General features: G+C 56.0%; 1 protein-coding gene across 4 annotated transcripts; it reads right to left on the bottom strand.

Annotated features, from left to right (window-relative positions):
• Positions 1-24,653, bottom strand: MASP1 (MBL associated serine protease 1). Of its 4 annotated transcripts, XM_083849239.1 has the most exons (17): positions 24,333-24,653; positions 21,953-22,178; positions 16,819-16,996; positions 16,595-16,726; positions 15,844-16,040; positions 15,419-15,566; positions 15,045-15,163; positions 14,707-14,785; positions 10,343-10,480; positions 9,695-9,769; positions 5,510-6,037; positions 2,914-3,048; positions 2,343-2,456; positions 1,952-2,137; positions 1,050-1,117; positions 740-839; positions 1-617 (listed from the first exon to the last, which is right to left on the bottom strand). In XM_083849239.1, exons 1-17 carry the CDS (start codon positions 24,335-24,337, stop codon positions 427-429), a joined length of 2,619 nt encoding a protein of 872 aa, XP_083705365.1. In that variant the 5' UTR covers positions 24,338-24,653; the 3' UTR covers positions 1-426. The 4 variants fall into 4 exon arrangements, 3 of the variants coding, with proteins under 3 accessions (XP_083705365.1, XP_083705364.1, XP_083705363.1); XM_083849238.1 differs by lacking the exon at positions 5,510-6,037; XM_083849237.1 differs by lacking the exons at positions 1-617; positions 740-839; positions 1,050-1,117; ... (1 more) ...; positions 2,343-2,456; positions 2,914-3,048 and having other exon boundaries at positions 3,994-6,037; positions 24,333-24,649.
• Positions 24,654-27,984: the final 3,331 nt, after the last annotated feature.

Raw genomic sequence — 27,984 nt, 5'->3', positions numbered from 1 at the left:
ATATTGCATGCGCTTCAGTTTAATTGTTTGCTTTCAGGGATAAATATTTTTTTTCCCAGCACTTCTGAAGAGGGAGTTTATTGAAAGCCAAAGGGCTCAGCGGTGTTGCAGAATTCCTGGCCTCGAGAGGCTTCTCTGCAATCTGCAGACCCTGGGGACCGTTTCTGAGCTGCCTTCAACCTGTGCATTGCCGTGGGGCAGGGAGCTGGGACAACCGTGGGCAGCGGTGAGGAGGCGAGCACTCCCCTTGGGTCCGCAGGAATAAACTCCTCTCCTCCACAATTCTTTCCCTTCTTCTGGGCTGAGGAATCTGTTTTCTTTCCCTTTTTTTCAGGTAGGATAGGCATGAGTCCACATCAACACCTGAGCTTTAGCAGCCCATTGCATCACCCACTGGGCTCCCTGTGCTTGGGAGTGGGTGGGAAGTCAGTGCTCCACTGCTGTGACCTTCCTGAGCCACTCCAGGCTCTGGATGACACTGGAATAAACCCCGTACTGCTCCTTCACCCCGCAGCCGTCCCCCCAGGACACAGTGCCCAGCAGCTCCCAGTGGCTCTTCTTGGGGCTGAAGGTGACCATGGGGCCCCCTGAATCTCCGCTGCAAGCATCGGTCCCACCTGCACGGGGTGAAAACTGCTGCAGAACCTCTCCAGGAACCCAGACACCCTGGTGGAGTGAACCGAGGCCTTGCAGGGAGCAGGGACTGGGATGTGAGGCTGGAAATGGCACAGATTTTTACCTTCTTTCTCCCCGGCACAGATCATGTCATCGGTCACCGTTCTGTGGAGCCTGGCGTAGGCATCTCTGCACTCGCTGTGCTCAACAATGGGCACCTCTACCTGCAGCACAAGTGCTTTGGTTCATTTCTTCCTGCTTCCCCCACCCAGCCTCCTCAGCAGCACTTCCCGAGCCTCCAGCTCTTCTCACCAAGTGCCGCGTGAGCCGCAGCCCCATGGAGGGAACCCCACCGTGATGGGGACATGGGGCAGTGCTGTGTCCTGCTGAAAATTACATCCATACCGGGCCCTGAGGCCAGCTGTAGCTCTCACCTCCATCAGGGTTTCGGGAAGCCGTTGCAGGAAGGGTTTCTCCCAACCACTGATGATGACCAGGGTGTTTGAAAGGGAAAGAGAAGATGCTGCACTGCTCACCGTGTGTGCTGCCCTTGTTGCCTGCTGGTTCTCAGAGGTCGGACGCTCCTCCTGCCCACCTGCATGCTGCCTCTGCCTCCCACCTCCCTTCTCCTGAAGGCTGCCCCTGCCTGGCAGCTCCTGCCCCAGCTCCCCCATCCGAGCTGTGGTTCGGGGCTGGGGAGTCCCGTAGTTGTGCTAGGAAGCTAGAAGAGACGTGTGGAGCAGGCAAAGCCGCCTGGACCTCACATAGGTGTGTGGCAGCCCGGGGAAACAGTTTTCAGACAGGATGTCTGGGCTACACTTAGATAAGGGACAAAGGGGTTGGGAAGAGGAGAGGGAGGGGATTGTGGTTCTGGGTTCACAAATCACTCAGAGCTGCAATGATGAGTGTATCAGGTTCATGCGGTCTCTGAGGAGGCTAACCACCACCAAAAGCTGTTGCTCCAACTCTAGAAGGCTGTCTTGATATGCTATCTAACTCCCCGGTGAGGTCTGAGAAGCATGATCCAGGGATGCTTTCACTTGATCCCAAGCCAAGCCAGAGTCCTTGTGAGGTCCCTTCCAGCACCACTTCATATGATATTTCCTCCCTGCCATTACCCCTCCTCAACACCCTGGCTCTTTCCCTCTCCACCTCCCCAAGACATCTCACACGCATCGAGGTGCCCCCTGCACCCACCCTGGCTCATTACCCAGCCGCTCTTGGGGTACGCCCTGGCTGCTGCCACTCCTCATCCCTGCTCCCTTCCACCTCTTGAGCCCTCCTGCAGCCCCTTCCCCGCAGCGGAGGAGGGAGAGGAGGGCAGCAAAGCTCTTGCCTCGTGGCTGCTTCTGGTCAGGGAAGCAAATGGGCATGACGTAGTCGTTCAACACTGCTGCTCCAGACAGCTCCACCAGCCCGATGTCGTACTCCAAGGTGGCAGGGCGGTAGGACGGGTGGATGAGGAGGGCTTTGGGGTGCATCTGCTGCTCCGTGCCATCCTGCCTCAGGGTGCTGTGCTTCCCTGGGAGGGAGGGGAGGCAGGGAGATGTTTGTACCAAAGAGGGAGGTGGCTCCATGGCGTTTCGGCAATTAGGGCAGCTCCCACCGTGGCTGGGTGCTCCGCATGTGTCTTTCACAGGTTATTTTTCAAGCTGTGCCCAGAGCCACCGTGCGGAAAGCAGAGCCCTGGCCATGGCTCCACGACCCCCCATCAGCGCTCTGCTCACCCAGGATGATCCTGAAGGAGGAAGGGGCAAGCAGATCCGAGCTGCGGAGCTGGGGGCTCTCCACGTCCAGTTCGTTGTGGAGGCAGTGGGCTGCGGTGACAATCCACTTGTTCCCTAGGAAACAACCCCCGGGCATCGGTGTCCCTCGGAAGAGTCCACCCTAGATGCTCTTGCTCACCACGTATGGGAGAAAGCCCAGTGGCAGCGCAGCTCCCTGGGCCTTTGGCAGTGGGAATTGCACAAAAGGAGGAAGCCATGGGAGTAGGGGTGCTCACTTCTCTTGTAGTTCAAGAGGAAGGGAGCATTAAGTGAAGCTGGCTCCAACGAACACGAGGAGCAGTCACCCTGTGGGCTCCTGTGAGGGACCAAATCTTTACATATGTTCAAAAAACACATCAGTATTTTCATCAAGCAGGATGGTGAAGCTCAAGGGCACCACATCTGAGCCTGGGAGTCCCTGGGCAGCAGCAGGCTGGAGGCTCCCAGCGTCCTACGATCCTCCCTAACCACAGGCAGGATACTCCCAGCCCGGCTCTCACCTCCTGCAGCATCTCCCCGAGGATGGTCTTACCCAGAAGGGAACCTGCGCAGAAGGGCCGGCCGCCCCGAGAGAGCATAGCGATCCAGGGGGAGGCTCCTCGCTGGGAGAGGTGTCTGCCTGCGGGCCGGGACGTGGTATTCCTGGAAAACCTGGGCTTCCCACACACTGCAACCAGAGGGAAGAAAGTGAGATGTGAGGGATGTAAACCCCCAGACTTCGCAGTCGCCCTTACTGGGTTGTGGTGGAGTAAAAGGATATGGAGTGCCTCTCCTTAAACCTGAGTGAAGGCAACTTCGAGGCCATCACTTGGATCTTACAACCCTGAGCGGGTTCCCAGACTCTTCCTGCTGTTTCCAAAGGTTTCCAAAGAGCCATATGGTCCTGAGTACTTGCTGCATTCCCAGGCCATGTGGAATGGAGGGGCTCTGATTCTGTGTCGCTGGCAGTATGGAAAGCAGCCTGCGTTACCAGCAGTGACCAGAAGCCTGGGAAATGGTCCATGGGGAGGTTTCTAGAGGGCCTTGGCCGTTCTCTGCTCAGCAAATGCTTGCTGAAGCTGATGGTAATTGCAGACAGATTTCCCAAAGTGATACGGATGTTTCTGGGCACTGATCACTGTGAGACTGGGTAGTATTCAGGCTTGTAAAGCCCACAGGTTGTCGAACCTGACTGAAGGCTAAGGAGCTCCATCCTTTCAAGTGTGCTGGTATTTTGCAGCACTGTTCTACATGGGTGGGCAGGATGACTACACCATGTGAGACCCAGCAGCCTAGCTTTCCTTAAAATGCTCCTTGCAGACGTGGCTTGCTTGTCTTGCTTGTTGGGAATGTGTAGTCTATTCATTACGGTCAGTTCTCCAGCACTGGATCTCACCTCCCTTACATTTTCTGTGCAGTACGCTCCAGCCTTTGTCTTGGCCGTGGAAAGAGTTTGTGTGATGCAGAGCTGGACTGTGTGGAGCTGAGGGCATGGTTGATAAGGTCTGACATGGACAGAGAGCAGATGCCATGGAGAAGGAGCAGGGGTGCGTGGCACAGATTTGTGACCTGCCTTTGCCCTCAGTCCTTGACCTTGATCTGCCTGGAAAAAAAGCCTCAGGGCACAAACTCAGTAAATATTAAAGTTTTATTTTGTTCTCAAGAGGAGGATTACACAGAACCATCCTTACATGACATTGGATATTTTACAGAATGTAGTATCAAAAAAAGAAATATATATATATAAAAATACCTTGCAGTTACATGACATAGCCAAGAATACAGTTCTTAGCGTGTCTGCAAATTAGACCTTCCTTAGGCCTTCTGCTCCTCTACATGCTCTACAAATGGCTTTTTGGATGATAGCAAAATGGAGAGTGGCTCGTTTATTGTTGACTCATTTCTTGCATAGCAAAACCAAAGGAGGAGGAGGAGGAGGACAGGCCCAAAGGAGGTTAGAGGCATGCAGAGAGAACAGCAGGCAGTTGTTGCATGTTGCTTACAGCTATAGGAGGGCTTTGCTGGCAAGTGAAGGAGTTGATGTCCCTGCTGAAGGAAGCTAAGCTTACCTGGCCATCCCATATGCTGGGTCGGTGCCATCTCAGCAGCCATTACCTTTCCAGCCATGGCTGAAGTTTAGGGCTAACGTGGACACATCCTCACATCCCCGGGGCCAGGTGGACATCACCTGAGATGCCATCGGGAAGGGATGTTTGTCTGCAAACATAAATACCAGCAAACCCACAGGGCTCTCTCACTGCTCCTTGCCCAGAAAAGGTGCGTGACACAGTGAGGGGGCCCTGTGAGGTCCAGGCCTGCCTGTCCATGTTCCCCATGCTGTCCACAGCCCCTGTTGCTCCTCCAGTTGCATCATCTGATGGAAAGAGCTGGCCTGAGAGTTGTGAGGGTGTGAGCAAGTCTCTGTGCATGGCCCAAGGCTTTGGTGGCAGGGAAATGCCGCTTCTGTCACTGTGCCTTTGTCATAGCTTGGAGGGAGCCTCCCTGGGAGGGTGGGCAAGGTTTGGAGCCCGGCAGCATGAGCTAAGGATGCCGGATGAGATCTCACCCTTTGCTCCCTTCCCCCAGCTCCCTAGCAAGCATTTCCTAAGAGCGCAAGCAAAGGGATGTGGGACCAAGTGAAATGGATGACGTGGAGGGCTGGCAAAGGCCCGAAGTGCGGCTGAGCATCGTGGCTACTGCTTGCGAAAGACCAGAGTCTGGAGCATATTAAAAAAACAACAAGAAGAAAGGAAGCTGCGGCAGCAGGCAGTGCTTAGTCACTCATCTCTCCAGCTCAGGGTCCAGAAATGTCCACCTCTCTGAGGAGCCTGTTTTCTTCTCCACCCAGTCCACGTAGTTGGAGACTTTGGTGTACACCCCATACACTTGCTTGCTGCCACACTCCTCTGGGCCACCCCATGAGACCAGCCCTTGGGCCACCCACCTCCGGGTTCCCGGGTCCTGAATGACGAAGGCTCCCCCGCTGTCTCCCAAGCAAGTGTCCTTCCCGCCTTCGTAGTAGCCGGCGCAGAACATGTTCTCGGTCACGCTGTAGTTCCCCGACCGGGACTCGTAGCTGGTCTTGCACTCCGCATGCAGCACCACCGGGAGCTTGACGTACTGCAGGATGTCGGACAGCGTCCTCATGCCCGAGCTGATGATCTCATCCACGGTGATGTTGGGGTTGGAGATCCCCCAGCCAGCCACCAGCCCCAGCGTGTTGGGGTGAGGTCCCTCCAGCTCGTGCTCGAACTGGGGCAAGCAGACGGGCATGACGTATTTCCCCATGGTCACCTTCTCCTTCAGCTTGACCAGAGCGATGTCGTGGTTGTAGTTCTGGATGTCAAACTCCTCGTGGAGTATGATCCTCTCCACCGTCCGGTTGACGGCCTCCATCTTGTTCCTCACGTCGTGCAGGGCCAGGTAGACAGTGACGTGCTCCTTCGAAACGGGGATGACCGTCTTGTCTCGCCGCTGGGAGCGGAGCACGTGGGCGGCTGTCAGCACCCAGGAGTCTGAGAGCAGGGCCCCGCTGCCGAACCACTTGTCGTTGGGCACCCGGGACATGTCCTCCACCACAATCAGGGCCTGCCAGGGGAAGAAGCCGGGCTCTGCGTTGCGCCCACCGATGATGCGCTTGATGATCCCGGGCAGAGCACGAGCCGGCCGACCGCACACTGGGGACAAAACGGACAGCGCTGTTACTCCCAGCACTTATCTGGGGAACAAATGAAAAGGGACTTCCCTGTAGATTATGCCACGTAGCTGGTTATCTTCATAACCATGAGGATGGTTAGCTGTTCAGCCCTTATGAAGCTATTTCTCTCTGTTGGCCTGAGCTATTTCAGCAACACTTTTGGAGCACAGAGCATCTTGCTTTGCTCATGGGTCCAGGACAATAGGGAGCTGCTCTCCCGGAGTTAAAAGTAACTATACCAAGCCCTCTGTCTATGCTTTTCGTGGCTGTGGTCAATGAGGCATAGATTAGAGAAGTCTCTTGTCTATGGGACGGTATAATCTGTTGCTTTCCAGGATTTGGGCCCCCTTTCCCCAGGTGAGGGTGGGGGACCCAATCCTGTCATCTGCTCCCACATGGCACCCTGGGAGACCCAAGGGAGGGTTCTAGGCAGCTCCCCCAGGAGCTCCCCGCTAGGCCTGTGGCATAATCTACCTGCAATGATGAATGCACCTTGCTCAGTGCCATCCATCATTGCACCTTTGGGACCTGAAATACCTTCTCGGGGGGGTAAGAGGGTCCGATCTCCCTCTGCATCTCCCCAAGCACCTTGAAGCATGGCTGCATGGCTCCTATGGCTATGGCAGCCTGTCCAGAACAGGCCATCCTTCAGCTGGCAACGAGACAGGACTGAGACCAAGCTTGGCCGCTAGGCCGGGTGCTGGGGCAGTGAAAGAGGCATCTTCAGAGCCAGGAGCTCCCTCTGGCTGCTGTCCCAGCTCTGCAGGACTCCGACATGGGTTCAGCCATGGGCAGTCAAGGCCCAGGTTGTCCCAGCAAGTTTGCTCCAAAAAGCAGCCTCCTGGCTGCCTTCTCCTTTCCCACCCTTGCTGTAGGCTGTGAAAACAGAAGGTGAATGCTCCTGGCCATGAGGCCGTGGTCTCTCTAGGCACAATTCTGGCTACCAGCTTGGGTGGGTCCCTGTCCCAAAAAGTATCCGCTAAGTTTCGGAAAGGTCAAGCTCTTAGTGCCTGTCAGGGCAGGGCTGCAGTATGTGTGGCCCTGTCATGATGGGAGGTGAAAAGCCTTTGATGAAAAATATGGACTTGTGCAAACGGGTGGTATGTGCCAGACCTGCACTCCAGAGGGGCTGGAGGACTTGCCCTGCAAATAGTGGGTGGAAAGAGTGGTCTTAGCTGGTGGAAAGAATGGTCTGTTGTCTGCTGAGTGAGAATGGACCATGGGAACAGTTCATAGCAGACCATGGGGATGTGGAGGAGGCTTTTACCCAGTGATAACTACCCCAAAGCTGTACCACATCTCCTGCCACTGAAGGCAGGCACAGGCCTAGCAAAGGGGGAGCCAGGGTGGGACTTCAAGCTTTCTGAGTAGGATCAGATCTTAGTCTTGGTTTACACCTGTGTGATTTGTGCTCCAGATGTGGACGATGGTGTTACCAGACTCCTTACAGAAGAGGAGATAGAAGGAGAATTCTGCTGTGTCAAAGACTTGGTGGATGCTAGGATTTCTGCCAGGCCTGGATTGCAGTAAAGCAGGGCTGCAACGTGAAGGGTTGTTGTACAGTTGTGCTGGTAGGTGGGAGACAGAGCTGGCTGGTGGGCCCGCCTGCGCTTTGCAATTCCTCACTTTGCAGTTCAGTTTCTGGAGTGGTTTGGCTGGACCCACACCACTTCAGAAGCAGAAAGGCCAAGTGAGTAATCCTGCAGCCTCACGCTGCCCCGCGAGCTCACTCAGCCCTTCCCCAGCCGTCCAGCCGCTTGGGCTCCTGCTCAGCGTGTGCCAGGGGAACGCCACCGGGAGGACTGGAGCCTTACATCAGCCCAGCCTCACCCCTCGCCCTGAGACCCATCACGAGGCCTGTGGTGTCACAGCCATGGCATTCACCCTCCCGGCGGAGCTGTGGCCGGAGGAGGCTTGGCCGTGGGATGTTGCCTAGCACCGTGGGCTTTACTCCTGCATCCCAAGTCTTCACCGCAGTTCTGGCAGCCAAACCAGCTTCCCTCTGCTCAGCTCCAGCAGACCCAGAATTATGTCTGAGGGGCCCTGATGTGATGCCTGGTTTGCCTCCAGGTGCTTTATCCATGTGCTGTCACCCTCCAAGAGGAATTCAGCAGCTGAAGGTGGCTCTGAGAACCCAAGGTACCCTTGGGGAACATATTCCTTGGGACAAAGGTGGTGCTCTTGGAGCTGGCTCATGCCTGTGGCAGTGCCAGGGAGGGGAGTCCCAGGCTGGTTAGCGCTCAGGGGTGCTGATGATACTGGGAGGCTGTGGGAGCTGATTTGGTCTTGCTCTGACTCTGCCCCATGCCCTTGTGTTGGGAGGGGAGGATGCTGAGCCTCCCAGAAAGAGGGTCCCAAGGTGATGGGATCAGAGCTGAGAGCTGGGGCAGGAGCACCGGGAGCTGCTAACGTGGATTTGCTGTGGCTGCTGCTAGGAAAACTGCGACTTCAGAGTGTGCGGGGAGCATCTGCCTGCGCTTCACTCCCCTGCCTTTCCCAGTGCTGCAGGGAACAGAAAACGTGCTCGGGCTAAGAGCTCCTGCCTCCCAGCCCAGCCCAGCTGTTCTGCTGCACCGAAGCTGACAGCCATCCCAGGGAGATGATTTTAGAGGAAGCGCATCCAGCCAAATATTTATTCTATTAAATTACATATCAAAAACGCTGACCAGGCTGCAAATGCTCCCACTAATGGCAGAGGCAGGCGCGGCGTGGCCTGGAAGAGGAGTTTCTATTGATGGGGAGGTAGCGTGAGACACGAGGGGAGATCTGAAGAGCAGCTGGCCAGCTGCTGCCTGCAGATCCCAATCTCAGGAGAGCGTCGCCCTCTCCCTGGGATTTTCCATTTTCCTGAAGCCTCCCTGACTTCTGTCACTAATCAGGAGTCCTGGAAATGGCCCATGAAGGCAGCTAAGGCCCCGAAAAATGTCCCTGTATGCTCCCGGCACAAATTATTTCAGGCTGAAACATCAAGGAGGGATGCAAGGAGCAGCTGCCGAAACAAGAGCAGCCGCAGCCCCGGTCTCTGGAGAGCAGACACCCAGCGAGACCTGCTGTGGGGCTGAGCCCTGCCGCTGTGTCCCTGCACCGCTCCGGAGAGCCGTCCCCGCACATCCGACCGCAGCCTGCACCCAGGGCTGCTGCCAGCCCCGTCTGCAGCCGGCTGTGGCCAGCCCACGTCCCAGGGACTTTTGTTTAATCCCGAGCGGGCGCCTGGCCTGGAAACTTGCTGGCTGCAAATGTTTCTGCCACTGCTCAAAGGCTTGGGACTTTTGGCCCTGCGAAGGGGCTGGTTTTTTTCTGCAAGGCTCGGAGACGTGCTAATTGCTCCTGCATGGGGACACGCTGCTAATGGGAGCTGGGAGCCGGCGCCACCGGGCAGGTCGTGCTCTGCCCTTGGCTGGAGCCAGCTCCAGCGATGCTGGGGGCTGAACGTGCCCGTATTGCTGAGGCTGCTGCCTTCCTGAGCCCCATCCCCACTGCCCTCTCTGCCGTACATTGCAGCAGCGGACACGTACAGCGCATAGCTCTGTCACCAAGGAGAGGGTCCATGCCCGGGAGCAGCAGGTGAGGTTGGGCAGGCAGCCCCCTCCCCGCACATCCCCGCACCCCTCACCGTGGTACCCATCCCCACCAGTACCTGGTCGGCAGGACGGCAGCGCCGTGCCCAGCTCCTCGCTCCTCCACACCCCTGATGCATCGCACGTGTAGGTGGCTGGAAGAGAGCAGCGTGTTAGCTGGGCTGTGGCCCCAGCGTGGGGACACAGAGATGCTGCCCTGCCACCAGGACCCTCTGAACCCTTTTCCAGGTTGCGACCTCCTTTTTAAGCCCTCTGAGCTGCCACCCCATTAGTGCTGCTGCTGCCCGTTACACTACCGATTGCTGGCTGCAGGGACCAGAGGCACAGGCCTATGAGCAGGGAGGCAGGAATGTGAGGAAATTCTTTGGCTTTCCATACTGAGGGAGGAGGAGGAAGGAGGGCTGGGACATGTGTGCACCCTGGCTGCCGCCCAGAGCCATGTCCAAAGGGTGCAGAGACCTGTGGTGTTTTGTGAAAACCCCTTGTGGTGTCTCTGCTGGCGGATAAGCGTGAAGCTCTGTCTGCCATGATCCCACTGCTCTCTGCAGGGCTTTGGTTCTGCTGGGTTTTTGGGATGGGGAGCCTTGAGGAGCCCTTCCTAGGGCTGCTGGACCTGGTGCTCTCCCCAGCACGGAGACCCCATTGTGGCCATCCCTGGCTCCCCCCGCGTGCCCACCCGCACCATGGGGACAGGTCCCCCCGCTCACCGGTGCTGTTGGGGGCCATGTGGTAGTAGGGGTGCTGGCAGTGGTACTGGATGGCCGCACGGTAGGTGGTGAGGTTGTTCCTGGAGGAGAAGGTGACGAAGCCATGCTCCAGCTCCGGCGGCTCTTTGCAGTCAGCAACTGAAAGCCAACACAGAATCGGGGTTGAGCCCTGTGATATTTTCAGGGTGCCCAGCCCCAGGGTGCTCCTATAGCCCCACACCTTGCTTCTTTAGGGTAATGCAAGGAGCACAGCCTGGCACGGCTCAGGCAGCTCCTTGGCTCGGCTCCCATCCCTCCTAGGATGTCCTGAGCTGTGTGTTTAGGACGCGATCTGCTGTACCTTTGAGAGGGGGAGGGATGTGCGCAGGTGGGCAGGAGCTGTCAGGACATGCTCCCGCAGTTTGTCTTTGCACCCCTTATGAATGGGCAGGAAAAAGCAGGCAGTGGTTCGTCAAACACCTCCTGCACGCACCAGGCTTTGTCGGTAGCGCAGCCCCATCCCTCCTGCTCTGGACCTGCTCAGCAAGCTTTGCCGATAGGCATTTACAGCGCAGGCTGAGCACCCCTGGGTCCTGGCTCTCCTGTGACAACCAGGGATGAAGGACACGGAGAGCATGGCTTGGCTGCTCTGCAGACAGGGGGAGACGGGCAGCTGTAGGGAAAAACCTACCTGCTCCAACCTCCAGGGTGCCATTGCCCTTTCCCACGGTCTGTCTGTGGTCCCTCTTCTCCCCGATATCCCTCACCATGCCCTGCCCAGCCTCTTCTCCCATGGACCAGGCTTGTGCCACCCACCCAGGGTCTCATCCTGCCTGGGAAGTGCAGCTCTGCGGAGCTGGGCTCTGCCACTTTGAAGCTGAGAGGATGGGTGACTTCGCACAAAGCAGGTCCAGTGGAACAGGGGCACGTGAGCTCCGTGGGTCTGGGTGCTTGAGGATGGGGAGGGGGCTATCAGGGCAGGCAGCACAGTCAGGAGCCTTACCATGGTGATCCAGGCTAACGAAGAAAAAAAATCACTAGAAGCAATGTTGGCACCAGGGACATGTACAGATGCTCAGGGTTAGCCACCCACTCGGGTGAAAAAAGCCTGGTTTATGGCAAAATGCTGTGGCTCACTGTCCACCAGGGTCCCCTCTGCCCTGCTGCGGTTTGGCAGGAACAGAGGGCGATAGGATGGGTGCAGCCAGGCTGGAGGAGGCTCGGGGTGCCTGTGCTTCACAAAGGGGCAGAGCAGGGGACACAGACTCTGTCACCAGCCCCAGGGTCCCCGAGCTTTCCTGCTGTCTTTCCACCATGCTTAGGAGCACAGTGGTTTTGTGCCATGGTACCAGCACCTGTAAGACCTGTATAAGGTGCTGGGGGATGCTGGGGCTTGCAGGAAGAGGGGAATGGGTGTTGGGGGATCGATGTGGCCGGCACGTCTGCTCTGGGGCTATTTATGGCTGCAGGGCTGTGCCCCCCAGCCCGCACAACCTGTTCCCTCCCTGCGTGTCCCACGTGTTGAGGGCAGCCCTGAAGCCTGGAGAAGGGGTTCCTGCACAGAAGTGCTGCCCCACTGCTGTCCCGGGTCCTGCCCAAAGGGAGTGGGAAGGGAGTTTGTGCCTTGAGCTCTTCCAGACTTTTGCCTTGGGAGAGGGGCTGTTTAGTGTCTCCATCTTCCTAAGAGCAGAGCCATGCAGAACTCCCCAGCACTCTCCTCCTCCTCTCCCAGCCTCTGGTCCCCCTCCCAGCACCCTCGTAGTGCAGCCCCTGACACCTCAAGGAGCCCTGGGTGCACGTCCTGGGCTCCTGGGGACACAGATGGGGCCAGACACCGGGCTCTGGCCTCTTTTGGCTGTGACCATCCCAAGACCAGCCCATCCTCACCTCCGCAGGGCCAGCAGCGGGGACCAAGGGTACACAGAGCAGCATTCCCCGTACCACTGCCAGGGCTCGGTCCCGCACGCATCCTCCCAAGGGCGGTCAGGAGAAGGCTGCTGATGCCACCCCATCCTCCCTCACCCGGGGCCGGGGAGCTGAAAGGATGCTCGGAGAGAGGAGAGGAAGGAGTGTTTCTTATTTGCGACACTGGGCCAGGGAGGAAGGGCAGCGGGAGGTTAAATCCAAACAAACAAACCATGTGCGGGGCCGATGCTCCTTGCGCAACCGCCGGCTCGGAGGGGAGCAGAGCACGGCCGGGGCGTCCGGAGGGGTGCGGAGGATGCGCCAGGAGCTGGCGGCAGCCCGGGGACAGGCAGGGACCTTCCCAGGGGGGCGATGGACGGACAGGGGGGCTCGGCTCCGAATTTCCCTTCTGGAGACGGAGTTAAGAAAGCACCGTGCGCAGGGGGTTAGGAGCGCCATGCCGGTTAGACAAGCCGCGGAGATGGAGTTGGCAGCCAGAGGCAAAGGGGAGCTGCCCTGGGTGCGGGACAGAGCAGAGAGGGGCACGGAGGCAGGCTGCCCGTCTCGGCGGCGCGGCCGGCGCCAGCCTCACACAGCCACTTGCTCCGAGCCGGCTCTTCTGTCTGTCTGGTTGTCGGCTCTGTCTGCAGCTGCACCGAAGGCAGAGGGGAAGGAGGAGAGCAGAGAGAGAAAGCTCAATTAGTAGCCGAGCAGAGAGAGGCATGCAGGAAACCCAGCCCCCAAAACACCAGAGATCTGTAATGAGCACCGGGAGCCATGGGGACCCTGGTGGGGACCCTGATGGGGACCCGCTCGGCTCATCCAGGGCAATCTGGGGACAGTGGTTGGGAGAAGCTGGCGAGGCTGCAGAGCTGGATGTTATCCACCTTGGCTGGGGAAGGTTTCTATTTTTTTGCTCTTCTTTTCAAACCATTTTTGCCTCTCCCAGACGTACAGGGGAGGTGGGAGGCACGGCAGTCTGAAGGCCTGGACTGCCCATTTAGGGGCTTCTTGGCTTTCCAAGAAAGCCACAGAAATTTAGCGTAGTGATTTATCTCACACAAGAAGGGACCAGTTCCAGCCCAAACGGAATAGTGCAGGTAATCAGTTCAATGTTCTCCAAAAATTAATGCTTTGGGGGTTAAAAATATCTACTTTTTTTTTTTCTTTTCTTTTTTTCTAGGCAATGCCAGTGTTTATCTGATCTCTCTCCAAGCTGGATAAAATCAATGGGAAGCTGGTGATGAGAGGGGTAGTTCTTTGGTGGGGCAGAGACGTCACTGATCCCATACTTTGTAAGAAGCCCTTTCAGATATGAATCTATTTAGCATGTCTGACAACCCCTCATTTTTCATTTTGAATGAGTAAACGTGATCTAAAACTCCAAAAACACACTCCTAAGGTAAAATCCATGACATCATTAAAATAAAAAAGATATGCCCAGAAGGGGAGCACCTGGGTGCCACACCCCTTGAGAGCATCTCATCTTGCCTGTCCTGGAAGGTCTTGGGACCTTCCCTGAGAGTGTTTGTTGCTTTTCCCCTCTCTGGGCCAGCCTTACAGCAGGCTGAGTAGCAGTGAGTGCCTTCTGGGGCTGAAGGGCACTGGTGAGTGTTTGGGGAAAGGAAAGAGGTGTTATCAGGTACATGAGAAGCTCAGCTCCGGGCCTGAGCTGAGAGAGGAGCTGGGTTAGACAAAAAAGAGCTGATGCAAATGGAATCTCCTTTCTTTTCCTTCTTTTCTCTCTTTTTGAGGTTTGTAAGTATCTGGGCAACTTTTGTGTCCCCTTTCTCTTAGCTGTGCACTGCCCAGCTAGAACCTGGCACCACTCTAAAGCCCATGACCTTAGCAGCCTCCATTTGGAAGGAAATTTGGACCAGGAACCAGATTATCCCAAATGGTGTCAGATGTATCTAACAGCTCAAACAACCCCACCTCACTCACCCGGGACCAGCCACCTCCCTCCCTCCAGCAGCAGCCATTCATGAAGGTGCATCACCACAGAGGTGAGTCTGATGTGATCCATGCCCAGGTTTTGCGGTCAAACAAGCTTTGTGGAAGCTCGTAGGTGTTTTCTAGACAGCAGGGAGTCTTCCCATCTCATGAAGCCCTTGCTCTCACATCGAGAGCAGGATTCAGCCCCAAATTTGCCATCCTTCACGTGGCAGCAGAGCCATCGCAGTGCTACTGCTCACCCAGCTCCCAAGAGCCAGGGTTGCTCTTTCTTTGACAGGAAGGCAGCAGAGCTGGTCACAAATCAACTTATGAGTAATCTAAGGGAAAGCACAAACCTCCTGCTTGTGGCATTTGGACCAAGCCCCGTTATGCTACCCAAGAAAGAGCCAAGAGAGTGTTGCAGAATTACGTAGTCTCTCTGGCTGGGTCTGAGTAAGGAGCTCCGCTCTGGCAGGGCAGCTCTATCCAGCATGAAATTTCAGCAGGAAAAGGACATCGACAGGGGGTGTGTGGGGTTTCCTTACTTTTGCAAACGGGGATCTTGTTACTCCATGTCCCGTCCTTCAGGCACTCGATCTGGAAGGATTCGCTTTCTAGGTTATCCTGTGCAGAAAAACAGAACGAAACAAAACAAAAACCACAACACCATCAATGTGCGAGCCTATAAAAAGCCAAATTCTTGGCAGTCAATAAAGATATAACCAGACCTCCCTGGAAGAGGACTTTCTAGCTAAAAATTGCCAGAGGAGGCTGTGCCCTAGACCCTGGCGAGGAGGCCCAGGGGGTGTGGGTCATGTTCGCTCTCCCAAGCAGAGATGTGATGGCTTTGGGAGGAAGGGTTCCTCCCAGCGTCACCCCATACCTTCAGTACTTTGTAGCCGGTGTTGCAGCTGATGACAACCTGGTCTTTGAAAGTGTACTTGGCTTGGGAAGGCTCGATTTTCCCATTGATGGGTGGCTGCACCAATGGGCACGGGTTTCCTTTGAATAAAGAGCAAGCAGAGCAAAACAACACTTAGCTGAGTAAGTGGAGCAAGTGGAGAGTCCCAGCACTACCGTCCAACCCCCTTGGCCAGGTCCGAGCATCCTGCTCTGCCCTTGCCATCAACCTACACCAGCATGGCTCAGGAACAGGCTCATGGGCCACCGAACTCCAGGTCTCCACCTACAGAGTGTATAAAGCCCTTCCTTCCCATTTCCCAAGCCCGGCAAACAGATGAAAGCAGCAGGTGTTACCGATTGCTGTGTACGACAGCTTCCAGCCCCTGTTCTCCCCCGAGTTATCACTGTGGAAGAGGATCTGCACGCTGTTGGTTTGGGTTTCGATGCGTCCTGGGGACTTCTCTCCACAGAAAGGGCCAAACTCCCTGGGGCCAGCTTTGATCTGCCAAGGGAAAGAGGTGGCTTGAGGGGGGGTGGATCCCTGGGGATCTCCTCACCCCAAGGATGATGCACGGGGACGCTTCATCACCGTGTGGTGGGGCAATGTGAACTGGTTCTGGGCCTAGGGCCAGAAAATGGGTCACCATCAGATGTGGTAAGAGGTTCAACTATCATGGGGCTCCTGCTGGCTTCATCATCTCCATTTAGACTGGGGAAATTTTGGCCCCATCATCAGGACACCGGGGGTACGACAGGATAGTGGGGCAGAGGGAGCTCACCTTGATGTAGTCATAGGGACAGGTCACCTCGGGGTGGTCTTCGACGTCGAAGCTGTCCTCGAAGCTCAGGGTGATGAAGAAGCCCTCCTCCAGCTCGATGCGGTACAGGCAGTCCGAGCTCTTGGGGTAGGGGCTGGGGAAGTCGGCGCTGGTGACCACCCCGCTCCTCTGGGTGTAGAGGTTGTCGCTGCACTCCACTGAAACACAGCCGGGACGGATCAGCGCCCCGTCAGCCACCCCCAGCCCCGGCCACACTCAGGATAAGGGGTGCTGATGGGCACCCAGCTCTTAGCACCCCTTTGTCCCAGCCTCTGCTTTCTTGCACCCGGCACCCTGCCTGCTCAGCCCCTTTGTGGGATGGGGTCCGTGGCCTTGAATGTGGGTCCATGCAAGGAGAACCTCGCAAGACAAGCTCCAAATATGCCTGTGATGTGGAAGGTCCTGGGCTGAGAGCCAAACCCATCTCACCTTCATCAGGCATACTCAGGGCAGAGACTAAAACATCTCATTTCTCCTACTTGAGGAGGTCTCTAGAGTTTAGCTGAGGTAGAAACCACATCTCATTCCTCATGAGATGACTGCAGGCCTTGGGCACTCTCCTGTCCCAAGCTAGTGGCTTGCAGGGGAGGAGGCACCTCATCCCTCCTGGCAGCAGGAGAGGGCAGTTTTGCCCGTATTTAGTAGGTCTGTTGCCTGCTCAGGGCCTCGTCTGCGTGACCATCCCCACGGCCCTGCTGTGCCCGGCCAGTACCTTTGCAGGTCCTGTTGTCGGAGTGCAGGATGTAGCCAAACCTGCAGGAGCAGTAGTACCCGCCGATGTAGTTGTGGCAGTAGTGGTCGCACGCCAGCTCCTCGTCGCTTTTCTCCAGGCACTCGTCCACGTCTGGGTGGGATGGTGGGGAGACAGCAAGGAGAGGGGGGTCACACGCTGCAGCCCCCCGCGCCCAGCGGGTCCCAAGGCTGTGTGCTGCTTACCCACGGCCGTGTAATGGGCGTCGAAGCCAGTGAAGCGCTCCTCGTTGGAGAAGTCGGACCTGAAAGTCAGCCCCATGTAGGGGCCGGGGGACAGGATGACCTGCTGGCCAGGGGCCTGCTCGGTGTCTGTCGTCTCCCTGCCGCAGAAGGTCGCCAGCTCCTGGTCTTCTGCTTCAATCTGTAGCAGAAAGGCTGGGTGAGCGCTCGGCTTATACAAATCACACGGGCTGACGTGTCCTTGGGGTGCTCCCCGGTGCTTGGCCACCCCTCAATGTACTCCGCTGTGGGTGTCTGAAACCCTGGAGAGCCTCCAGTGCCTCCCTGCAGGAGGTCGGGCTGGGCTCGCTCTGGCTCTCTGGGATGCTGGCATTGCAGTAAAGCTGTTAAAGGGTTTCTGTGAGGGGAGACGAGGTGTCCCACCCGCTCTGCCCGTGGCAGCCCTCTGAAGTCATCCTGGATGGGGAGAGGATGGCACCCAGGGGGCTGCAGGAGGGGATGGAGGGGCCATCATGCCCTGCTGTCATTTCAGCATGCCCACTAGCCTCTCTGTGCAGCCTTTACAGCACAGACTTGCCCATGCCTGGGAGCACTGCAATCCCCGTGAAAAACCCTCCTGTGTTCCCTGGAAGCCCCATCCCTTCCTTTTCCCTCGTCCCTTCCCCAAGACCCTTTCAGCACCAACCCCATCTCCTTCCCCTGCAGTCCCACCCCTGGTCCCTGTCCCTGCTCCCAGCACCCTGTCATATTCTGAATATGAATAACCCCCCAGGGGAGGAACATGACCAATTCTGCACCACGCCAGCCCTCCTTGCTCACACCAAGAACACGTTATTAAGGCCATAACAAAGCGCACAGCTCGGGGACCCATGGGTGCTGTGATGCCACCCCCAGCTCGCGTGGCCTCGGTGAGGTGGGACCCTCCTGCGGCTGCCACCGTGGCTCCCCGAGACCCTCGGGATGCGCCGGCTGGGGAGGGTGCGGGGAGAAAAGGAAATTTCCCAGGGCTGAGCATGCAGGAGGAAACTCGCTTACACCAGGGAAAGACAACATGGAAATGGCAGCTCAGCATGCCTTGACATTGCCTCCAGATATTTTCCATCCTCTCATATGAGCAAGAGCTGGCCAGAAAAGAGAGAGACTTTCCGATGATAGATTTTGAGAATTTGGAGAAAAAGCATGCGTCCCGCATTGGGACAAAAACCCAATTGAATTTTATTCTTTTTTTTGTGAAACAGAGTTCTGAAAAAAAAAGGAAAACAAGTAATTTGGGGTCCATCTGGTTTCAATCGCTTTGAAATATACTGTGGTGCTTTAGAATCGTTTAAAAATCCAAAATAAAGGGTGTTTTGAAACAAAACATCATTTCAGGCTGAAAAACGGGAGCACCATCTCCAAAAAGCGAACGAGCCTGGCTCTTTGGCTGCTGCGAAAAGCGGGCTCGTTCCCCTGAAGCCCCGGCTGCAGCAGCACGAGCACTGCGTTTTCTGCAGAAACCGCTTTTTTGGGGAGGAAAGCTGTCGGAAGCGGCGTTTTCCAGTCGGCTCCTCGGTGCGGGGCCGGTGCTGCCGTCACCTCTGCGGGGATGCACAGGGAAATGTCCCCCGTGCCCGTGCCCCTGCCCGAGGATGCTCTCGCCGTGGGGCCTCGCCGAAGGTATCGGCAGCCCCTTATCTGTGACGGGTCCCATGCCCCGGGACGCAGGGAGCAGAGACAGCCCTCCGGCTGTAAACTAAACAGAGAGGTCATCCTCCCTGGTTAATATTTGCTGCTTCTGCTGAGGACTGTATACTTTTTCGTAGATCATTTACATCCAGCGAGCAGGCTGGTAATTAAATCCTGGTTGTTTGTTTGGAGTTTCTCCCTCTCGGGTCATGATGTCGACGTTTTCACTAGAGAAGATGTGTCCCTGAGGGAAATATCAATTGCCGAGGAGAAATTCCCTATAAAAATACGCTGAAAGAAGCCTGCTTCGAAAAATAAAACATAGCGACACTCTCGTGCCTTAAATTTACCCGTGCCACTGCCTCCTGCCAGCTTTGCTGTCTGCTTTTGCCTCTGCTCTCCTTGTTACGATGCCTGCCCCTATGGATGGAGGGGGGTCCCTGCCCTGGCTGCGGCTCTGTCCCCGTGATTTTTGGCTGGGGCTGGGACTCAGAGGCTGTCACAACGCACGTGGCGATGCAGGCTGTGCCCAGGGCACACAGAAAGGAGACAGCCCCGGCTTTGGCTGCTGGAGCAGCGACGTCCCGGCGATGCCTCCTGCAGCGGCTGGGTTAACAAAGCCCCCCCAGCACCGTGGGGAATTTGGCCGGGCGGCTCAGCGCCTGCCACCAGAAAGGAGCACAGAGCCGGCAACACGGAAACGTGGCCGCCAGCCCTGCAGGAATGCACTAATTGGACTGACGAGGGCAAAGCATACCACTTGTAATATATATAAATGGCTCATTAGGCCGAGAAATCGCAGTGCCGGGCTGAAGACACTGGGAACATGACATGGGGAGGAGAGGCTCAGAGGCAGGGAAGGGCATGGAACGGCCCCTGCGGAGCCGCCTTGCAGCCGGAGTGCGTGGAAGGAGGCAACACCCAGATTAGCGGGGTTTTGTGCGAAATGCCTGGTGCTGTGCTGCTTGCTGTTGGAAACGAGGCAGGGATGGGACAGCCGGGAGCAAGAGCCTGCAGCTGAGTCTTCCCCACATGCGTGCATCCTCTCCCCAGTGGAGGTTTCCCAGACTTAGCAGACAGCTCCTTCCCAAGAAACCCTGCAAAATCATGCTGAGGTTTTAACTCACACCCCTGGAAGCTCCACTTGGTTCCCCTGGTTCAAGAGAAGGCACCTGTCCCATTTGGGGCAAGAACCTTGCACCTCCCATCTCCCTGCTCCTGCCCTAGGGTTGCTGGAGACCTGTGTCCAGAAGCACTGGGTGCTTGCTGAGCCTGGGGAGGAGCACGCAGGCTGGTGTTTCCTACTTGCTCGGGGCTGCCTGCTCCTCCTCGCTTACCTCCTCCACCCGTCCCATCCCCATTTGCACAAACAATCCCGCTGGCCACGTTTCCCTAGGAGCCACGTTCGTTTTATATATACACACACGCACGCGCATGCATGTGGATATATATAAATCAACAGCTATTGTTTTAATTAGCCATTGTTTCAGGGCTCTGGAAACTGTTCCCTTCCGAAGACCACCCCGAAGGCAGAGACCTGCGTGTGCTCGCAGCTCAGCAGGCCCCGAGCTTGCTGCTGGGGATGACTTTCTGCACTGCTCGAGCTGGGGCACGTGGGCAGCCGAGGAGGTGAGGGAGGCAAAAACCACGGCACGGTGGCTTTCTGCCTGACCCCAGCTGGGTCCCCACCTTGCACCGGGGCTGTTTAGCCCCTGTGTTTGATCTTTGTCTTACGGCAGTGAATATGATGGAGATGGTACCAAACAGAGAGGTGGCACCTCTGGCTTTCTGAGCCACGATGAGCCTCTTTAGCGGGGCTGGCAGAGTATTACAGACACATCTATACGTGCTGGGTTTTCCCAAGGAGGAAAATGGTCTTCTATTCATCTGCTGCTCTCCTTACGTGTTCCAAGCTGATGCCTTAGTAGCAACAAAACTGCACGTCTACCCAGCTGAGCAGCTTACGGATCACCTGTAATCCACCCAGACGGGCGTTTCTGAGCGTTTTCGGCACTTTTCAAATGCAATTCTGTGGTAGAGGCTCTGTGAGCTGAGCTACAGCCCAGAGCAAATTTATACAGCTGAGATCTAAATCCCTGTGAAAAATGCCGCCTTCTTATGGAAATCCAGCAGCAGGGAAAGCTGTGATGCCAACTTGGCACCGTGGCCAAATAACAGGGAGCCCTTATGAAAAAGGAAAAATGAGCAGGGGGTGAAGGGCAGGAGGAGGGGTAAAGCTTGGAATGGGGAAAGTTTCCAAGAAATCTGCTCCTTGAGCTTATTGAGTTCTTAGAGCAATATATCTCTATATATGTCCCTGGCCCTTGTGCTTGGAGAAGATCCAGGAGAAGCAGAAAGAACTAATCAAACCTCAATGAGAGCTGTTAGTAGCAAAATGAGTGCCAGCACAAAGGGGAAATTAAAGCAGCAAACAGATCCAAGAGGAAAAAAAATGCAAATGTTTGCTTTGTCTTCTTAGGGCGAGAATAAAACAATAATTGCAAGTAGCTGGCACCTAGCACTGGGGCTGAGTGCTTCCAGACCTGGGCGCAATCTCCACCTGCCTCCATGCAGAGGGGCAGGGTGAGGCTTGTGCTGGGCGATGGGTGATGAATGTTCAGCCCTGAAATGTAGGAAGCACCTGCTTGCTGCACCTGGCCTGCCAGAAAGCACCAAAACTGACCAAATTCAAAGAGATGGAGAGCCCAGTTGTCCTGGAGGTGGAGAACCCTGTTTGGAGACACAGAGTTGCAAGGAGGCAAGGATGCTCTGCGGCACAACAGCATGCGGCCCACCATCATTTCTGATGGGTTACTGCCCAGCAACGAGGCAGAATGAAATCTTTTGTGGTTTTGCTCATGACAGCTCTCTGGGAACATCCAGAGCTTGTTTGCGCTGAGGGTATTTGCCAGCAGTGGCCCCAGAAGTTGGACCTGGGCTGTGATATGGGTTTGTAGTGAACACAAAGGAGCCTGTGGGTCTGTCCCAGTTGCTTGTAGGAAGGCTGCTCTGCATGCAGACCCCAGCTTGCAGCCTTAAGCTCAGGTCTAACCCTTATTTTTGGTTCTGCTGGGTGTCCCCACAGCCGTGACATGGCCAAGGGTGCTGAGCTCAGGGGCCTCCTTGCACGTGCCTGGCATCAGAGGAGCACAGCCTGGGGGTTTTGCCACAGGGATTTCATCAGCACGCAGGTGTGTGAATCCCACAGGATGCAATGAGAATTAAGTGTTGTAGTTTCAGAAATCTGGTCCTTTTTGACTGGGCTCTGATTTGGGTGTCCCACCCACTGGTTAGTCCAATGGATGTTGTCAGCTTATTGTGCTCTTCCTGTTGTCCACTGAACTGACAATTCCTGTGCCCAATAAATGGGGAAAAATACCTCATTCCCAGCTTTTCCAGCACTGCCCTCTCCCTGCTGGCCAAACGCATGTCCCACCTGCCCGTTCATGCGTCCCCTGATACCACCGCTCACCTTCACGTAGTCGTATTCACAGAGGTAGGACGACTCCAAGTCGAAATGCATGAAGTACAGCTTGATTTTAAATCCCTCGGGCACGGAGATGTTCCACGTCACTTCTGAGTCGCTGGGATAGGAATCGGGGAAGTTTGGGGAGCGGATCTCCCCAAACATCTCCGTCAGCTCAACGGCATCCGCCACGCCGAGCAGCCAGGCACAGAAGGACCAGGCCAGGGGGTACCTGGAAAGCACACGGGGAAACCGAATGAAACTCTGGCTATCCCAAAGCCTGTCAGGGCTCAGTGTGGTTTTCCAAAAAGTGCTTTTTTTTTTCTTCCCCAAAACCCTTACAAGTTTGTGTAAGGTTGCACAGTTGAGACAGACCAGTGTGCCAGGTTGGGAGAGGAGCTGTGGCACCATGCCACCAGCAGCGAACTCTCTGCAGGGACATGGAGGTGAGGGTGGGAGCTGCACATGGCTCTGAGGAGGGAAAACCCCTTAGAAAGGTGGGTGACGGAGGTGTCCCGTGGGATCCGAAGGCACCTCTGCAGCTCCAGGCACCATCAGGAGCTCCATGCTTCTCACTCCTGGCAGCTGCAGCCACCAGCTACACGTCTTTGGACTAACAGCTCATGGGCAAATCTTCGCTTAATACAAGAGTAAACATCAGGATGCTTAATAAAATAATGATGCGTTCTGAATCGGTTTAATGAAAGCATCATGGCAATAACTAGTGTTGTTACTCCCGCTTAGCGTCACCCTGCCAAACGGGGATCACCGACTCTCAGCAAACAGCACGCTGCTTTGCAGCGGGGCGAGGACGGACCAGGGCCCCAGCAGCAGGACCTGCACATTGCTCCCCGCTAGCACACTCCTTTTCTTTTCTTTTCTTTTCTTTTCTTTTCTTTTCTTTTCTTTTCTTTTCTTTTCTTTTCTTTTCTTTTCTTTTCTTTTCTTTTCTTTTCTTTTCTTTTCTTTTCTTTTCTTTTCTTTTCTTTTCTTTTCTTTTCTTTTCTTTTCTTTTCTTTTCTTTTCTTTTCTTTTCTTTTCTTTTCTTTTCTTTTTTCTTTTCTTTTCTTTTCTTTTCTTTTCTTCTCTTCTCTTCTCTTCTCTTCTCTTCTCTTCTCTTCTCTTCTCTTCTCTTCTCTTCTCTTCTCTTCTCTTCTCTTCTCTTCTCTTCTCTTCTCTTCTCTTCTCTTCTCTTCTCTTCTCCTCTTCTCTTCTCCTCTCCTCTCCTCTCTTCTCTTCTCCTCTCTTCTCCTCTTTCTTTTCTTTTTTCTTTTCTCTTCTCTTCATTTCTTACTTGCTCTTCTCTTCACTTCTCTTTTACTTTTCCCTTCGCTTCTCTTCATTTTGCTTTTTCTCTTCTCTCTTCTCTTTTCCCTCTTCAGTTCTCTTCAGTTCTTAGGGTACCACTCACCCCAAATGAAGAAGGACACAGAAGTTAAGATCCACAGAGACCTTTTGTCATCAAACTCAGATTTAAAAAAAATCTGATCCAAGAGAGTTTGTCCCAGTTGCCAACTTGTTTGTGCCCGAGGAGGGCACAGAGGACAGCGATGGCAGGTCACCCTGCAGCCGCCAGCTGACTGCACACCAGCCTGGAGCTCCATTCGAGCAGGAAGGCGAGCGCCAGCGGAGCAGTTCTCAGTGCAAGGGGGGAGCAAGCCCCTGCCCGGGCTGGGGGTGCAAACTCAAACGCCCATGGCATTGCATGGGACTCGGCCGGAGGAGAGACCTCCGTCTTTTTACAGCACACAGAGGAACAGAAACATGCAGGAAATTAGAGCCATTAGAGAAAATTTCCGCTTTCTAAAATAGGTACTAGGGCCTGGCAGAGGCTTGTAGGTGTATATTACAGTCGCTGGAACTACCCACACGTGCACGCACACACGGTTTCAGAAGCAGGGCTTGATTAAGGTATGCTGATGAGGAAATTGAATCTATATAAGCGGATTATTTTTAACCTGTCTGCGTTCTTTCAAAACCAGGGCAGTAGTTTTCTGGGGCTCATCTGTCTCGTGCCACCGCTCGCCCCGGCCCCCGGGTACAAAGCAAAGTTGCGGGGCACCGACAAACTTGGGCCGACTTTTCATCCGAGCGGACTGAGGTTGAACATGCCTTTTTCTGACGGCTCGTCTGAAACCACAAAAATGTGCGAAGGGAAAAAAATGTGTTTCTCTTCTGCTCGGGGGCTGGCGGAAACGGGCATCACCCCCTCCGCTTCGCCTGGCCTTCAGCGCCGCCGGCTCGCCCCGCATCCAGCTCCTCTCCGCGAGTCCCGGTCCCGCTCCGGAGTGAAACCGGCGCCGCCCCCCAACCACCCCCCAGTGCCCCCCGGAGCCCGTGCGCGGCTCTCCCCCGCCGCATCGCCCCTCGTCCCGGAGGCACTCACCTCATGTCTCTGCCGGGAGAGCTCCCCGAGGGGCTGGGGAGGCAGGGGAGGGCGGCTGGCTGGGCGGCGGGGGCCGGCTTCGCCTCCTTCCCCACGCTCCGCTGTCCGCCTTATCTCTGGCCGGAGATTTGTGAGCGTGTGCGCGCCTCTGCGTGTGTGTCTGGAGTTGTCTGGCATTTTCCATGCAGGTCACGCCTTCCCCTGCCTGCAACGGTTCCCCACATCCCCGCACGCACACACGGACCTGCCTGCGCTGAAGACTCTCTCCTTCTTCCTCTCCTCTCCTCTCCTCTCCTCTCCTCTCCTCTCCTCTCCTCTCCTCTCCTCTCCTCTCCTCTCCTCTCCTCTCCTCTCCTCTCCTCTCCTCTCCTCTCCTCTCCTCTCCTCTCCTCTCCTCTCCTCTCCTCTCCAGCAACCGCTGAGAAGTTTTTGTCTTCCCTAATCTCCAGAGTTTTGTGTGTGTGTGTGCCCATGCACACTGTGTGCTTTTTTTTTTTTTTCTTTCTCCCTCTCTCATTTTTTTATCCTACAGTCTGCTTTGCCAGATGGCTAAAATTTGCCTCTCAATAGGGACGGGAGCCTCCAGCAAAAACAGAAGGCAAGAACGTGTGAAAAAAAAACCTGCACAGAAGTGAAGAGCTGCGGGGATGTGCTGCAGCTGGGACCCGCGCTCAGGACCCGATTTCAGCTTCTCCACCCCGAGCTGCTCTGGGCTTGGGGCTGCGGTCTGGTTCCTGCGAAACTTTCCGCTGGTGGCAGTCGGGATAAAGGCGAGAGCCGGCTGGGAACCTCCTGCAGGGCTCGGGGCTGGCTGGACTCTGCATTTTGTCCCAGGGCAAAAGAGCAGCTTCGGATGTGGACTCTGCTCGGGAGCGAGAGCTGCAGATGCCAAAGCTGCAGGTCCGAAGCCTGACTCCCTCCTGGCGAGGTGAGGACCTGCACGCTGCCCACCGAGCCATGGGACATTGGTTCCCCTTCCCTGCCCCAGGAACAAGCAAACCCTGACCTCTCCTGCCTGCACAACCCGAATCGTTCCTTAGGGCTGCCTTAGGGTGCAAGTGGCCCCCTCGTCCAGAAACGCCAAGCTCGGAGACATCAAGAGCAAAACTTTCATAGCTGGTGACCAACTTCAGCTTGAGCTGGTTAACGTACACCCTGCAGACACCCCTGGCAGGCACGGGTACAGCTGCGGCGCGTTAAAAGGCACAAAAACAAGGGGCAGGGAGACGGGGATGTGCTGGCACCGCTCCCCCAGCAGCAGCTCCCAGCCCTCCCCAGCCTCTGCCATTAAAGTGGCAATGGTAACTCGCCTGCCCCTTCGGCTACGTGCAGCCCCCCAGAAGCTGGGAGGGAAGAGGTCTGGGGGGAGGAAAATGGGGTGGTTTTTCCATTCCTTGCCTTTGTGCTCTGGGGGCTGACAGCTCCTTGGCTTTCAGCTCTGAAACCGCTTCTCTCGCTCCCATGGGTCCCTGGTTCTGTGCCGGGGAAGAAATGGCACCTAGGAGACTCAGCCGGGTAAAATAGAAAAATATGAGTGGAAAAGCACTGGAAGAATAGCAGGAAGGCTCTGGGCAAAGGGGAGATCTCACTCTGCCATTTTTTCTGCCTCTGTTTGGGAAGTTTTAACAGCTCATCACTGTACAAACACCAGCTCTCGCTCATGTTAACACACCCAGGCAAGCTGATCAAACTAATTAATAGCTCAGCAATGTGTCAAACGCAGGGCTTTATTTTTGCAGGCAAGTGTGCTCTTGTCTGAATACATTGTGATCTATTTTTTTCCCTGCCTGTTCTGCAGGGTGGGTCCTTCATGCACTCATTTTTCCACCATGACAACCTCCTATAGCTTTTTGGAACAACTCCTGCACTTCAGGAGCAGCTCTAAGCCTCGTGTGACACTTCCTTTGCCTGCTGATGCCTCTTTCAAGCCAGATCACCGAGGGCCAAAGTCTGTGTTTACACTGCGAGGCTGGCAGTGGCAATGCAAGTTCAATGTGCATCCAGCCCGTGCTGCTGGGCACAGCAGGGTTGAAAGCATCCACGCCGACCGCGGAGCACTGGAGGGCAGGGGAGGATGAAAATCAATGCAGACCCCAGCAGCAGCACTCTGTGCTGCTTGCTCATATGCTGCAAACACCCCTCCCACGAGCACTGCCCGCTCACCTCCCTGCCTCCAGGAAGCAAATTCCCACCAAATTCCCACCGGCGTGCTCGGGATGCCAGCCTTGCACGGGCGGCTGCTGTTCTGCCATGGAGCTGGCCCTGCTCCGGGGCTGGCTGACCTCCAGCCAGGCTCTGCGTGCTGTGAGATGTCTGTCCCCGTGTGCCCGTGCCACCCAGCATCCTGGCTTGGCACTCCAGGTCATCGCCAGCCCCTAAAGCAATGCAATTCCTTTGCTGCAGGGTGGGGAGGGAATGGCAAGGGGAGGTGGGGAACCTGCTCCACCTGCAATGCCTCCTCTGGGATTGCTCCCACCTGTCCAAGAGGAGGGCCCGTCATGGCTATTGGCGATGCCAGGGATGTCAATCTTAGCCCTGCCACACCAGGGACTCGTGTACATGTTTTATGAGGCCTGGCCACGGAGTAACAGGAGTGGGCACGCAGAGTCTCTAACAAGAAGTGCTTTTTCCCCAAGTGCTGGTGGGACAGCTGAGTTAAACTGTGACAAAGCAGCAGATGGGCTTGGACCTGCTTTATCTGCCTCCATCCTCAAAGAGATGGTCCCTGGAGCTACTTCTGCGTGCCCACGATGCTTGTCTAGGAGAGAGCTCAGCAGCATTACCCAAGGCAGTTTGTTAATGCTGGGGCCAGATTCACCTCCTGGAAATAACACCATGCACTCCGTGGAGTAAGACAGCAATAAAACAGTTGTGAGGAATAAATCCGGCCCTGCAGGAGCAGTGATGAATCCACAGCTGGTGTAAATGATCATACTCCAAACACCAGTGTTTGGCAAAAAGCTTGCGTCCCCGCTGGGTCAGTGCAGCACAGCCCGTGCCACAGCCTCGCTCAGGTCCCGCATCGTGCCCTTGCAGCGTGCTCGCTGCTCCTCGGCATGATGACAGGGGCAAAAGCCCTGGCTCCGAGTCAGCACCGCGACATCTCTCCTGCTCTCCTCCACCCCGGCTGCTGGAGAGGAGCCCAGCTTCCAGGAGATGGGAGCTCAGCTCCCAGCACCCGGCTCAGATGGGCTCCTGGAGCCCCCTCGTGGCTCTCACCGCTGATGGGGTCCCACCAAAGGCACCCCTGGGGAGCTGCTGGTGGGCCAACAGCCCCCTGCTGGGGTGGGGGATCCCTCTGGACCCCTAGCCCTATGGAGGCAGCAAGACCCTCCTTGGGGACATCTCCGAGTGGCAAAGCATGGGGTGACAACGGAGACCCCCAGGTGCCCAAGCGGGGCAGACGGTCCCCTTGCAAAACCATCTCCCTGCTTCGTGAGCTTGAGATGAGGCAGGTCGTTTGCTGTCTTTGCTGTCCCCCGCTTTTAGAGCCTGCTCCTGTGTTGTGACAGCCCCAGGCGGAGGTGACCCCTAAAGCAGGGGGGAAAACGAGGATGCGCAGCATGGCAAACACGCATGGCAGTGGGAAAAAGGAAGGACGCGGGGCTGGGGAGAGGAGGAGGGCGCACGGGGTGGGGAAGGGAGGGCGCGG

Source organism: Anser anser (assembly GCF_964211835.1).
Source record: "Anser anser genome assembly, chromosome: 9".
Classification (NCBI taxonomy): Eukaryota; Metazoa; Chordata; class Aves; order Anseriformes; family Anatidae; genus Anser; species Anser anser.
The sequence above is the reverse complement of the archived record's forward strand: the minus strand, read 5'-3'. Positions and strand labels throughout refer to the sequence as shown.